This window comes from Acipenser ruthenus, chromosome 4 (assembly GCF_902713425.1).
Source record: "Acipenser ruthenus chromosome 4, fAciRut3.2 maternal haplotype, whole genome shotgun sequence".
In the NCBI taxonomy this organism is placed as follows: domain Eukaryota; kingdom Metazoa; phylum Chordata; class Actinopteri; order Acipenseriformes; family Acipenseridae; genus Acipenser; species Acipenser ruthenus.
The window spans coordinates 84,197,502-84,211,729 of NC_081192.1; the positions used below are offsets into that span (position 1 = coordinate 84,197,502).

Genomic DNA, 14,228 nt, shown 5'->3' on the forward strand with positions numbered 1-14,228 from the left:
AAGTTTTGTGACATTGTCAGTTTTATAACTGCACAGTAAAAGGACTTGCAGAGTGACTAGAACATTGCATTCAGATACCGTAAAAAAAAAAAAAGTAATTTAAAAAATATAATTTTTTTGTAATGTTATATGGCAAATCTCATGCCACCTACAACGTACATATGTTACTGTATGCACACGATTCTGTAAGGAAGTGGGGCCCACTATGGTGTCGGGGCACTTTTCCTTACGAGGGCAATAATGGCAATCTCTTAAAATAAACTGTTAACATGTTTCGTTTATACCAGCATGACCCTGTGCGTATTACAGTAGCATATGCAGAGGAGTTGGAGGGAAAGCAAACATTTAGTTGAACAAATGCTAAGGGGCTACTCCCTAACAAAGAAGTGTGTCCTAAAAGGTAATGTTTTGCTACTTGGCTGCCCTAAGACTAGAATGACCACACATAGAGAATTTCACTTCTTCAGTCTACCTAGAAGAATACATGCCATAAATTATTCTAAGTTCTTTGATAGGGCGTTGATTAATGGAAATTGGATTCACATGAAGATGTGTAAGTTAACAGTACCACAGCTTATTTTTATATTCATTGTTTCAAACATAGATCTGGAGATTGTATGTCACATTTAGGGCAAATATTATATTGTACTGAATTAGAATACATAATATACTGTGGAACAACAGTTTGGCTTAAGAAATGGTTATTTAGAGATAGGGGAGTGACAAAGGAACATATATATATATATATATATATATATATATATATATATATATATATATATATATATATATATATATATATTCAATTTGAAATTCAGCTTCACAGTATGTAAAATGTAACCAACAGATATTTAGTATATTACATAAATAGTATCCAATATATTGTATTGAATTTGTCAGTGCCATGTTGAATTGCCATGAAATTGCTAGAAATTTTACAGCAATAAATTGACAAGTGTCAATTTTTTTTTTTAAAAAACTGCCAAATAATTGCTAGGAACTATTGCTAAACCACCATACGAGCAGTATTTACAGTAATGTACGACTGACAAACTACCGTTTTTTAAATCTGGTACTGTCCCCTGATTTAAAATGCCTATTTGATAGATTACTTTTTGCAGCGTTTTTGTTTGTACAGTATTTTCACGCTTTATCTTTTAAGTTAAAAAATTATTGGATTCTGTCACAACCAAATCTTTTATGATAAAAATGGTTGGTTGAGTAGGTCTCAGAACTCTTTTTATGGAATAAATTTTACTGGCTAGCTCATTGTAAATACTCGTATTAGCGTCCGTTGCTATGGTGTTATTCACGTTCTCTGCCCCTGATTGGGCAGTTTAGTGGGCGGTCAGGAATCGATTGGTCAGTGTGTATGTTTGCGGCGGGAAGTCTGGCGCGGCGTTTACCCGGGTAGGAGGGCGGCTTGAGAAGGTCTGTCTGTTGCTGTAAACAGTGGAGGTCTCATTTTGCGAGAAGAAACAGAAGTGCCAGCAGTCGAGGACGAGATAAAAGTAGAAAATAAAGTATTAAATACAAAAGGAAATCATGAAAAGTTGATGGTTTGGAAAAGAGATGGTAGCTAAAAATACTCAATCAGAGGGTTCGACTTTATGGAAGGTAGGTACAGTTTTTATTTTCGTTGCTAACCAAATATCTCTTCAGGTCTGCATACTACTATGTTTTATAATTTTCTGTGGTATCTCTAGTATTGCTATTGTCGATATTTAAGTACATTAAGTTTAATGTGTTTTTGTTAGGAACCCCAATTTAAAAATCTAAGAACCGAGTAATGTTACTTTCAGTCAGTATGTTAAATCGTCTGTTTTTGTATGTCCTTTAAAGGCAATAAACATTTGAAACTTTTGGCACCTTTTTGTCAACAGGTAGTTTGATAAAATTATAAATTCCAGACACATGCTAATAAACAATAATGACCACGAAAAAGCCAAAATAAATGAGGATTGGGTGTCTTTGAAACAAGATGTTAACCCCTGAGACTTTACAAATCTTCAAAAATTAAGTATTAATTTACATAACATGTGAGTCGCCCTATGTGTTTTACAGTAACATAATGACTCCTAACACTATTTAACAATATGGTTTTTCACTGCTTGTAATTGTGCTGATTTTATTAACCCCTTAAGGACACTACTATTAACGTTGAAGTTTTAAATATCGCTGTCGCTTACAGTAACAGACATTTATTGGAGTGCAACTACAAAAGGTTCAGGTACACGAGATAAACCTCTGCATGTGTCGAGTGACAGCTGTGCAAAATCACAGATGCTTTTATTAGTATTTTGAGTTCGTACAAAGTTTCTTACATTTCGATGAACAGTCATATTACCAGTACTGCAAAGTTACATCTTGTTTTTTTAACAACTAGAAGAATGGTCAAATCCTTTAAAAAAAAAAAAAAAAAAAGCTTTTTTATAATGTGTACAGATGCATTGGGATACCCCAGTCTATTGCTGGATCCTTCTGGAAAACACGACATCGTTGCATTCTTTCAGAGCGATGTAGCGCATTCTTGTTATCCACACAAATTGCAATCTTGACATTGCCTCTGTCTTCGTTCACTGAGTTGCAAGTTCCAAAATTAAAATACATCGCGCGATTAAAACCCGCGGAACATAACACTGAGGTTGTTTTTTAATACGTGGTGCATTTCCTGCTCCTTATGTCGCCACTGAAAAGTGCATTTCCTGTGAACAGCCCAGAAGGTGCAGAACTAATGGCGGATGGGATTGCAAATTCTGCTCTGGATAAAAACACGTTTTACTGGTGTAACTTAAGTTGAACGGGCAGTGAACAGAAGTAAGTTCAATACTTCAGAGAATGTTGCTTTGGGGCGGGGTGTCAACAGTGCATGACTAGATAGACGAGTAATTTGTGCAGGACTGTTTCAGTAGTGCGATAAGCATATGCATCAAATAAATATCTAGATAGCAGATGTACGATTTATGTTACGGTAAAGACAGCGCAAACAAAGTCGTATGTAGCGTGGTCATTATATATATATATATATGTGTGTATGTATGTGTGTGTGTGTGTGTGTGTGTGTATATATATATATATATATATATATATATATATATATATATAGTTTTTATTAAATATACTTTTTATTGATGTGCACGATAGATATTGCAAATAGCTGTATCTTATGTCGGGTTTCTCCCTTAACTTGGCGTAGACAAAATCTCTTTACCAAATAGAGTAAAATCAAAACAAGCACGCTGCCGCTATGATAATCGGTTTTAAAAAATAGGACCAACCCCCGAGTTTGCAGTACAGTGCTGTACTACTTACATTTTCAGGGCCGGGGCAACAGGTTGGCAACTGATGTTCCAGCTCGCTGCCTAGTTTATGAATAATTTTGTTATTAAAGTAATACAGCCGATTATAACAGCCATATTATTTTTTCGTTGCTTGGCATTCATTAAAAAAATGCATTGAGGGTATTTTAAAGTAAAATAAACAACTAGTTGAGAGAACTATGTGTGACACAGTAAGTATAGTAAATATTACACCAAACCACTTTAAAATAAATGAATTGTTCCTCTCTCCTTGATTTCTTTCATAATATTTATACTGTAGCTGGCTTTAACTTTTTTTAAAAAATTTGCTCATTTAATTTAATAATAAGCTGCTGTTGGTGGGGGCAACTGATCAGTGCACACAACACTGTTTAACGTCGTGGCAACTGTTACTGTATTGTCCTTTTCTGGGGTATCCCATGACAGCGAGTCCATGACACATACAGTACATATAAACAGTAATGCCGTGATTTTGCACAGCGAAGTCATTTAGCCAGAATTCATTTGTGTTGGGGTAATTTGAACAACAGATGTGGGAAATCCGTAGTGTCATTTATATTGGTTACTTGTTTTAAATAGTTGGTTTAAAAAAAAAAAAGTGATTTGTTTTCTGTTTAATGCTTGGTTTATGGCTTAGCCCTTTTTAAGTGTAATAACTATTCATAATGCCTGTCCTTCCTTTTAAGTGGTTGGAGCCTAATGTATGTTTTCTCAGTTAGCAGTTTATGATGACAAATTATTAACCAGGTTGAACATTTGAAAGCACTGGGTTGCTATTATGATCTGCATGTACAATGTTTGCATGTTGCCTCAGACTTCTGTAATGTTTGGTACTAGACATTACAACCCCATATCGTGTGTGTTTCTGTTGATTTAATATTGAGTTGATACTGTTTGTTTTACATTAACACCTGAGTTGTTTTTTCTTAATTCAGACACATAGTACTACTTTTCAGAATATATTCTGTTCTCTGTTATGTTTTTTTTCTTTCTCCAAATTACATGCCCTTTTCAGGTGGAAAAAAAATTGGGTGATAATCTTTTTGATTTCAGTCTTACTTAAGTTGTGTGACTACATTCCTGCTGGTAAAGTGACTTTGAGTGATTGTCTTAATGTTTGGTCATTCTACAATAATTGTTTGTCCTCAAGATCTGCCACATTTTCCATTTAAAGAAATAAAAAAATGCCTGAAGCCTATTTTTTTTTTTTTTTTTACAAAAGCAAATAATTAAAATAAAATCATTAAGAAATACTTTTTTATTTTTAATTTTATGAGGGTCAAAATGTGCCATGTTTGAAAAATAGTTTGATGTATGGCCATTCCAACAATTTAACTACAATGTTAGGCTTTTTATCTATATTTATACTGTACATTAGAGTCTTTGTACACCGACCCCACCACAATGTACTCCAGTGTTTTGTCCTGGGTGTTAGGCATGCAGATATTCCAAGCTTGCTTTCACTTTGCTGTCCATTGTCACAAGCAGGCGGTATCAGTCGTAGCCTGTTGTGCTCCTATGTTTGGATTTCTCATAGACAGTGCTTAGACTGTGCTGCCTGGAGCAGCCCACAAACACTGCCTTCTTCTAATCTTTGCTGTGTGTTTGTAAGGACACACCTGCTTTATTTTTGCAGGCTGATGCTGTGTTAAAGAATCTGGATCCCCATGTATACTGCCATGGTACAGCTTTGGAATCGGGATCACCATACAGTATTCATGAGAAGATGGCTAATCCAAGTCCTTCCTTTGGCCTCTACAAACAACAGGTAATTGAAATCTGATTGGTTAGACTCCCTTTTAAAAACGGTATACTGTACGAGATTCAGTGGTTTATTTATTTTTTATTTATTTATTTATTATGGTTAATACTGTGCTCCTTTGGACATGTTCAATAGAATGTATGCATCTACAGTACATGGAATTTTGGTAGCACAATAAGGCAGCGACAGCCATTCTGATCTCAGGTTTTACAAGATTGAGCCTAGAAACTAGTGTTTTTTTGTCATTTTATTGGAGGAGTTTCCAGTAAAGGCTGGAGTCAAATTATTATTATTTTTTTCCCCCCACATTAAAGATAAACTTGAAAAATGAAAAAATGGACACCCAGCTATTCCCTTCAGCCTCACTGAGTGGCATTAACAGTTCAACATCCTCCAGAGACACAGCTCTCCTCTGCAACAGCTGGTCTGTGTTTGCTGATGATGTAAACCCATCCTTACCAGACAGCAGTGGACACAGGTAAGAACATGTACCAAAGAAAAATAAAATAACATTCAATTACATACTGTTTCATCCTAACTGGATAAACGGTTCTGTAGATAGGCCTATGTGTAAAAAGGTAAGTGTCATACACGTACAAACAGCTCCTATACCCCATTCATTATGATAATAGCTTGTGTTAAAGAATGTCCTTAGAAAGTTGTGCTGGAATTGGACAATGTGTTATCTAGATAAATAAAAAAAAATGCAAGTGTGATTGTTTATTTTTGTATTTAGTAAGCATTCCTAAAAGAGGAGCTTGTATGGGTTTGTCAGCAAGCTGCTGCACCTACTACTGCTAATATCTCATAAACCATTTAAGCAGACAACTTAAAAATTCCAAAAACATTGACCCTTTTCAGGTTGTTTTTTCATACCACAGTGTTAAAGCCTTATGTTGGTCATTCCACAGTATTTGTCCATTGCTCTTGGGATGTTTTACAAAGTCCAATGCCATAAAAATATAGCTTCAATATGTAATGTCTACTGTAGTTGCTGTGCTTGTCGGAAGGCCTACCACATGTACTTTTTTAACCTTATTTCACAAAAAATTGCATCTCTCCTACAAAAGTAAAACCAAAGCATATGGGACCAGAAGAAATTTCTCCAAGTAGACACCATTTTGGTCGCTATGGCAGTTTTTTTTTTCCCTTAGGCAACTACATTATTTAAGCCTACACACAACCACTGTTGTGCTGTAGTCTTTGGATGGCTTTGATATTTCAAAACTCTTTGTAATGACGATTTAATTTCAAGCAGCCTGATGCAGTAAGTATGTAAACTGAACATCACATTTGTTTTTTCCCTGTGTATTTAGGGCCCAGGTTAACCTCTCCTACTCTGGGAACGGCCCAGATTTGTTTGGACTGGTCTCCAGTATCCTGGAAGATCCAAATGGTTCAGAACACCTTTCAGACTGGTAAGCTTCTGCAGTATTTACTTTTCATTCAGCAAATGTTTATCCGTTTTTATAAAGCCTTTATTGATACATGTCTAAACCAGATTTGTGTCAGAATCCATGGTCCATGGTCCATGGTCAGTTTAGTAAATAAAACCCTTATAAAAGTTCACTGTAGTATACCATGGTCAAAGTGTAATAAAGCAAAAAAGTAAGGTAAAGTAAATGCATATAATGTGCATGGAAAGCTGCAAAAGGACTGTGGTAGGTAAGGGCAAGTACTATAAGCCCAAGTGTTGTAAAATATCAGGGCATAGCCTTGGACTACTATAGTGTATACCTTGCATACTGGTGTGTTGTTGCTTGGGCAAATTTGCTTGTTTTAAAAAAAATAAATAAATAAAATCTATATCTAATTTTACTGCTTTCACTTAGGAACTCCTCCTCAAAGCTGTTTCCATCGTGGCCTGTTGAGACGAGTGACTATCTGGGCCACCCTGCTAAGGCCATGTTAGATTGTAATGGATCTTCAGACATGACCGGTGCAAATGACTTTTATCAAGAAACCTTTCAGACTACCCCAGAAAATCAAATAGAGACCCAGTATCAAGGGTTCCAGGGGCTCAACCTTGTGGAGTCGTGGCTTTCCACTGTCAAAAAGGACACCGACATGTCCAGCCTCCAGTCACCCCTTTTCACCAAGAGGTCCTCCCCGGAGGACCCCATCTACAAGAGCAATTCTTTTGTACAGAGGGATGACTTTGGCTGCCATGAGAACGAGTCTGATCCGTGTGTGCGAAACTCTAATAAAGGAAGCTACAAGAAGGGTCTTCCTGACTTCAGCACATATGCTTTTCATAACAGCAGCAACAGCAATAAAACCAGAGTGCAGAGGGAGTGGAACATGGATAGATGCAGAGACAAGCATGGCCCAACAGATCAAGCAGGCTTCCCCAAAGATCATGACTGTACACCGGCTGGGGACAGCTGGGGAAAGATGTCCCAGCGGAAACAACATCCACACTATTTTAAGGGGTATGAGGACTGCAGCGTCCACCAGCCACAGAAGAAATTGTTTCACCAGTCTCCGAATTACTTTGGACAGAAACATCCCAAGGTGTATGGGAGCATGAACTGGAAGACAGATTCCGACTTGACACTGAACCTGCATGATGGCTACCCTTTGAATAGAATATCTTGCGATCAGGTCCATTTGAACCCGATAGATGTTCATTCTTTGCCTACCGATTTCACCCAATCTGTGACCACTATGCTCCAAAATGGGGATTATCTGCATTTGGCAAAGAGCTGCCAGGTGTGGTCCGAGGGGGAACTTCTGAGCCCTACCGGTAAGTCCAACTCACGATACCGAAAGCATAACAGTACAGCAAATAGCCCGCAGGCTTCTTCATCATCTGGAACTCCCACCCAGCTATCTCTAGGCTCCATTCCCCAGCCTCCCTACTACTACTCCCCGACCTCCCCAGTACCTTCAAGCAGCCGCCAAGATAGGAGACCTAAGACTGGAGATGTCGGTCCTGGTAGTTGGCATGGCAATTCCAGTTCTGAAAACCTGGGACTGAACAAGTGCAGCAGTCACTCCAGACAAGATCACTCTGCAGCCAAAGAGAACCGGTGTAACAACCAGGCTGGCAGCTTTCCTGGAAGCTGGGCACCTCCATCTCTGAATTCCCCATGCAACGAGCCAGACAGGTTTTTCCGATACCGCAACAAGCCAGGTCAGGAGACTCGGGATGACCGGAGTAGTGGGAGAAAGAACTGGTTCCCTCAGCCCCACAGATACGGAGGTCCCAACCGCAACCAATACAACAATTACCGCAGAAAGCAGGACCAAGATGGCAGCAACGTGTCTGACTTTGTGAACTCTCAGTTTGTCCCGCCTCTCCCATTCATGATGCCAGACTTAAAGCAGAATCCCAACTTTTCCCAGTTCGGCCCCCACACTGGCAAATTTCCTGTACCAGCGTCTAGATTCCCCTTCCCTGACCTCATGGACCTACTTCACTATGAAGACTTTAGCCACCTGGGCCCTTTTGTCAATGAAATGTTCTATGGAGACGTGCCCCCACCTTACTTTGGTTTTCCGGCACCCTTTAACAAGATCCGACCCATGAGGAACCGCAGTGGCCCCGCTAACGAGCTCCACACACAGCTAGAGATGTGCTATGAGCAGTGGAGAGCCTTGGAAAAGGAGAGGAAAAAGGTAAAAGCCCTTCAAATCATTTATTGGAATATTTATGCAATTATTGTTTTACCGCAAATACCTTCCTACTCTATATGTTTAATCTGGGTTTGATTGATTGATATTAACATGCCCAATATATGTTTAGTATTTCAAAAGGCCAAATGTGTTGATGTAAGCTTTAGCTTAATTAATATGAGCAACAGTATATAGTAAATAAATTTCAGACCTGAGGGAAAATTAGCCAGAACAATGCTTTTAATAAAAAAATGAAAAGTAGTATGCAAAATACCAGTGAATGTTTATGCTGTTGGACTGCACTGACATCGTGGCATGCATTGTATGAAAAGAAACCCAATAACTTTGTTGCTATTTATTTACTCAGACTGAAGCTGATCTTGCAAGAAATTTTCCGGGAAAGCGAGTATCCAGCTCAAACAACACTCCGATCCCTCGCCTTCCAGCTAACCCTTCCAGGGTTGACCGCTTGCTTGTGGACCAGTTACGTGAGCAGGCAAGAGTAAGTGTGTCTCAGTTTGGATTTATCACACAAACAAGCTATGAATAATTAGTTATAATAATTAGGACCTGTGCAAAAAAAAAAAAAAAAAAGAAAACACATATATAGATCTGTTTTGTATAGCAATTATATTTCTCCCCTAGCATACTGGACACTGTTCAAAATTGTACTATCGGTGTTTAAGTCCTCATTTCTACTGCGGGCCAGCTGCTGCCTGAAAAAAAAAAAAAAAAAAAACGGACACTGCAATTGAAAGTACATTTGTCACTATTTTTATTTTTGCTCTACATACTATTTTAGACAGCATTCACAGATTATTAAAACATTTATTTTTTTTGTTCTCTCACAAGCCACCACAATTATCTTTTTTGGCCAAACTCTTCTCATCAGCCATTGCAGTAGTGAATAAAACCTTGTAATATGTAGTTCTGTTCCCCTGTTGGCTTCTTATCCAGAACACACCACCCTGCTACATGACGACATAGTTCCATTGTGGGCAGGTCTGGCCACATTGGGTACGATATAGCAAACCAGGCAAAAAAAAGCATCTGCAGCCGGCCAGGCCTGATGCCAGTACTGGAAACACCCTTTTTTAGGGCCAGGGCTGGTCGTGGAAACTGGGCAAAATAGTAAAAAATGGGTGAATTGACTGACACTTTTTTTCTGATGGAGAGCACTGAATTTAGATTTTTTTGTGTTTGACAGGTTGTGACCTTAATTGGGAAAATGGAAAGCCTGCGTAGTGCCCCTGTCCATGCTAATATATCCACCACCCTTGATCGCCATTTGGAAGCCATCCACATTACCCAAGCAAGACGCAAAGATGAAATTGTCAATGCTGCTAACCGCCAGAGACAGGGGGCACCAAGATACAATGATGACAAAGGTACTTCAGGAGTCCTCACACTGTAGATCAGTCTCTCTAGCCTTTTCTCCTTTAACATTGATAACAATAAATATGAATAACTGTTCTATGCGGCATGGTAGAGCTGTACATTTACTGTAATGACATTTCTGTATGCATGAATTGCCTAAAAAGTTGTTTACCTTCATTTAAAATGTATATGCTGTGACTTTTTAAAGGAAAAGATGTATAGTAACAGTATCTGTTGTATAAAAAATATATGTATATATATATATATATTTGTTTTTGTTGGGGTCACTTGCAGATGTTCTTGCCCTGGCAGCTGCCATTAAAGAGCAGGCTATTTTCACTCGCAAAGCCCGCACTGCTTTGTGGTGCGCCCTCCAGATGACCTTGCCAAAAAACAGCACTGGTGCCACAGCCCAACAGGCAGAGCTCGAGAAGGCACTACAGGAGCTGTGCAGTCCTGGGCAGGGAGAGACCAAGGGTCCACTGAGAGCCACTGAGTTCCCAGGCCCAGAGAGGAAGGGGGCTGAACCAATAGAGCATCAACAAGTGGAGCAAAAAGAGGAGAGACCTTGGGCCAGCAAGAACAAGGGAGAGGAAGAGAGAGGAGAGTAAAGACATGGAGGGTTAAAGTTGAGAGTGGCACACTATGGAAAATCTCTTGCCATTGGAGCAAAATCAGTTAAGCTTAGAGTAATCCTCCACACCATTTTTAGATTAAGTACATTTAATGTCAGCTCAGCGGCAATAGTTTTCTACAAAATTCTTGAAACTGTTACTTGTGTAAACGGTTTGTATGGGGGGGGGGCGCGAGGTGGAAGCATGAAATGTGCTGCAGGATGTCGCACTTCAGTAAGAGGGCATCAAAAGGAGATTGATCTAAAACAATTGTTCATTGAAACATTTGTAAACTTATCTAGCACATCTCCTCACTAACATACATTACTTAGCTGTTGTTTTTAAGTTGTTTTTTTTTGCTAGAGGCAACAAAATATTGAAGAAAACTACACCACCAAACTTGAATTTTCAGTTTTTGTTCTGTGTTACACAACAGTTCTTTTAGACAGTCAGTTGTTTGTTGCTTTCCAGCAGCTCATTACTGAAACTGATTGCATCCCTTTTCTAGTTTGACTTCAATTGCATTATTTAAAGGGTGGAACAAAACATCTTAAAACAAATAACCACATTTCAAATTCTTCCAAAGTCAGTAGCATGCAATTAATCAGGATTTAATCTTTTGTAAAGTGCCAAAAACAAGCTGTTGCAGTATCTGAACTTAACTGTGGGTCATCTTTCAACACGTTGTTGTTGTGTGTGTTTTTTTATTTTTTTTATTTTTTTAACAGTACATGCACTTATTTTAATTTGCTGAGCAGCAGAACATCTACCATTAGTTTCCATACTGCCAACTTTGGAACAGAGATTTTCCATAGTTTAGAATGTACAACACATGTAATGCAGTATTTCTACAAAAACTAGCTATAAAATAAATTAAACTGTAGCAGGCATAATTACTGATGTACATGTGGTATTAGTTAAAATGATTAAAGTTGATACTCAGGATTAGTACTTAGTAACACCATGTAATGGGTAGAACATTGATATTTGACTTAGTGTGCACTTAAATCAATATTTTAAAACTTACGTTATTTTAACGGACTATAGTTTTCAGAAGCATTCCATATTTATTTTAATGATTTAAATTGTGTTTATTTAAAAAATAAGTGGATTTTTTTTTGTTTGTTTTTTTGCTAAACCTTCCTAAATCAGATTTAACTATTTACTCAGGAAATAATAAAAAACGTGTGTATATATATATATATATATATATATATATATATATATATATATATATATATATATATATATATATATATATATATATAATAAAAGATTTATATTTAAGATTTAGTTTTCGGCTTTTGCATGCAAGGTATTTTCAGAAAGCTAACTCTATACTAAGTTACCAAAGCTACTATTGAGATTGTTATTTGTATTAGGGTTTGTTTTTAATGTAGTAGCATTTAGGAGCAAGTCAGTTAGTCTTTGTACTTTGGCTTAGACAATCACTAGATTTGTATGTCTTAACACACAATGTGAATGTAGAAAAAAAAATGAAGGTGAGGAATGGAGAAAAATGATTAACAGGTCAAAGTTTCCTTAGCACACTACTCAATACTGTATTGGAAAGTTTTGATAGTTTAATAATTGTCACACTCTTAGATTTGTGTTTATGATATTACTAACCATTGGGTTTGGCACTTCAGTAATATATTTGTATTGTATGACAGTCCTGGATAATTAATAAGAAATTAATAATGTATAAAAAAAGGAGGAAAAATGAAGTTGTATGGATTGATTTTTCAGAAATACATGAGAGTTGACCTTTTAAGAATTTCCTTGTAATCTGCTCTCATGCACATTGCATCTTTATTAATCCAAACTTTTTTGGTAGTAATTAATTAACAAGTTGATTGATACAATGTTAATGCTATTCATTTATGTTTGATATCTTGGGAGTTTTGTTTTTTATTTTAAGTATGAGTTTTGGGGGTTAGAACAAGGTTTAGTGCTCAGTGACTTTAAACGATCATTATTCTTTACTTTTAGCACAGGAAGTTAGAAGTGTTTGCTCTACCTCGTTTTGGCATTCAGTTAAGGTTACAAGTCAACCTCTCATGAATTGCTTGCAAGTAATCAAGCCATGCTTTTTGTTTGTTGTGGAAGCTTCTGTCACCTCTGGGCTTTGTTACAGGCTTCTGTTAGGATTTTATAAGAACTGAAACTAGTGGAAGCATAGTGTAGACAGTACCAATAACTGAACCACTACTTTTTAAAAATGTATTTTTAAATAACATTGTGGTTGATTGCGGAAGAAGACTGTAATGACCTTATAACCCTTCTATCAGATGTTGTAGAAATTACCTCTAAACCAGTAATGTTAAGTGAAAAAACCTGCATTTTTTTCTTACTAAAACTGGAATATAGCATTCTAAAATCGGTTTATTGTTTACTCTGATCTGTTTAATGGAAATCGATTTTGCAGATTATTATTATTGTTGTTAATAACATGTATTGTTTTATTATTATTTTTAAATGAAGCATAATAAGAAATAAAAGCATTTATGTAACAATAGGAGTGCTTCCTGAATAGAAGCAACAATGTTGATTTTCTTGTGGATTGTTAGTGTGTTTATGTTGTGTTTTTTTGTAGCCGCACATTTGTGGTGAGTTATGAATGTGTAGGTGCTATTGGGTCCTTTTATGGGGATTTACTATAGATGTGTTTTAACAATTGGCATTGGAAATACTTTCATTTTAATGTGTATTCCATGATATGGTAAACGTGCCTTTTAATGATTTCCCAAAACAGTAAAGAACTGTGTGAATATTAAGTTCTAGAGCATTCATATGGCTGTCTGTGCTACCAGCTATTATTTAAAACAAGAAGGAATTGTGATTGCTGAGGTGTTTTTTTTTTGTTTAGTATTTTGTATTTGGTTTTGTTTATTTGTATTGAAGCAATTCACCAGTTTGGTGTTTCACAGTAAGAAGCAGCATAGTTTAACATGTAGCGTGTTAGTTTTACTTTATGTGAAGTAATAATATTCCTCTAGTAAGTTGGATATTCAAAGAGAATGTGGGATTGCAGCAAACATAGGGTTGCTAAAATGATCTGGGATTAAGAAAACAGGTGTACAATCATCATGTTTCATTTCTTTCTTGTTCACTGGTCAAATTGTGCTGTAGTCTGATTGCCTTAAGTCTAATAGCGTTAACTCCAGGTTTTAATCTTTTACACAATGGCATTAGTGTCTGAAATAAGCTTTTTTTATTATTTGTTATGCAAGTTATTGCCCTTTAGAAGAGGAAATAAAAAAATAAAAGAATATCTAGGAATAAAATATATTTTACATGCTTAATATTCTATGGAGTGGAGTATTACAAATATGCCTAATGAGGTATGTCAATAATCCATACTGGAACCCTTGCAGTGTCTATCTGTGGATTTATGTGACCCAGGGGTGAAGTAACTGCAATGGTTGTCTGTCATCCAGTAGTGTCTTGGAGTGAAACATGAAACATGTTATTGCCTAGGCAACACAGGATATGGTAATTTTAAAAAAAAAATCAACATGGAATATGCATACATAT

The 14,228-nt window shown here is 36.8% G+C and overlaps 1 protein-coding gene across 4 annotated transcripts; it reads left to right on the plus strand.

Moving 5' to 3' along the window:
* Positions 1 to 1,318: 1,318 nt before the first annotated feature.
* Positions 1,319 to 11,874, plus strand: LOC117400583 (meiosis-specific coiled-coil domain-containing protein MEIOC-like). Of its 4 annotated transcripts, none has more exons than XM_059022983.1 (8): positions 1,319 to 1,617; positions 4,933 to 5,088; positions 5,397 to 5,560; positions 6,399 to 6,500; positions 6,915 to 8,703; positions 9,068 to 9,202; positions 9,908 to 10,088; positions 10,372 to 11,874. In XM_059022983.1, the coding sequence occupies exons 1-8, from the start codon at positions 1,573 to 1,575 to the stop codon at positions 10,686 to 10,688; spliced, it is 2,889 nt and encodes a 962-aa protein (XP_058878966.1). In that variant the 5' UTR covers positions 1,319 to 1,572; the 3' UTR covers positions 10,689 to 11,874. The 4 variants fall into 4 exon arrangements, with proteins under 4 accessions (XP_058878966.1, XP_058878967.1, XP_033856651.1 ...); XM_059022984.1 differs by having other exon boundaries at positions 4,957 to 5,088; XM_034000760.3 differs by lacking the exon at positions 1,319 to 1,617 and adding an exon at positions 2,609 to 2,817.
* Positions 11,875 to 14,228: the final 2,354 nt, after the last annotated feature.

Bases quoted from the DNA above. Each gene is read 5' to 3' on its own strand.
- LOC117400583 (XM_059022983.1), top strand. From the start codon at position 1,573: ATGGTAGCTAAAAATACTCAATCAGAGGGTTCGACTTTATGGAAG. The intron at 9,203-9,907 runs GTAAGTGTGTCT...TGTGTTTGACAG, and splicing joins AGTTACGTGAGCAGGCAAGA to GTTGTGACCTTAATTGGGAA. The intron at 10,089-10,371 runs GTACTTCAGGAG...GGTCACTTGCAG, and splicing joins AAGATACAATGATGACAAAG to ATGTTCTTGCCCTGGCAGCT.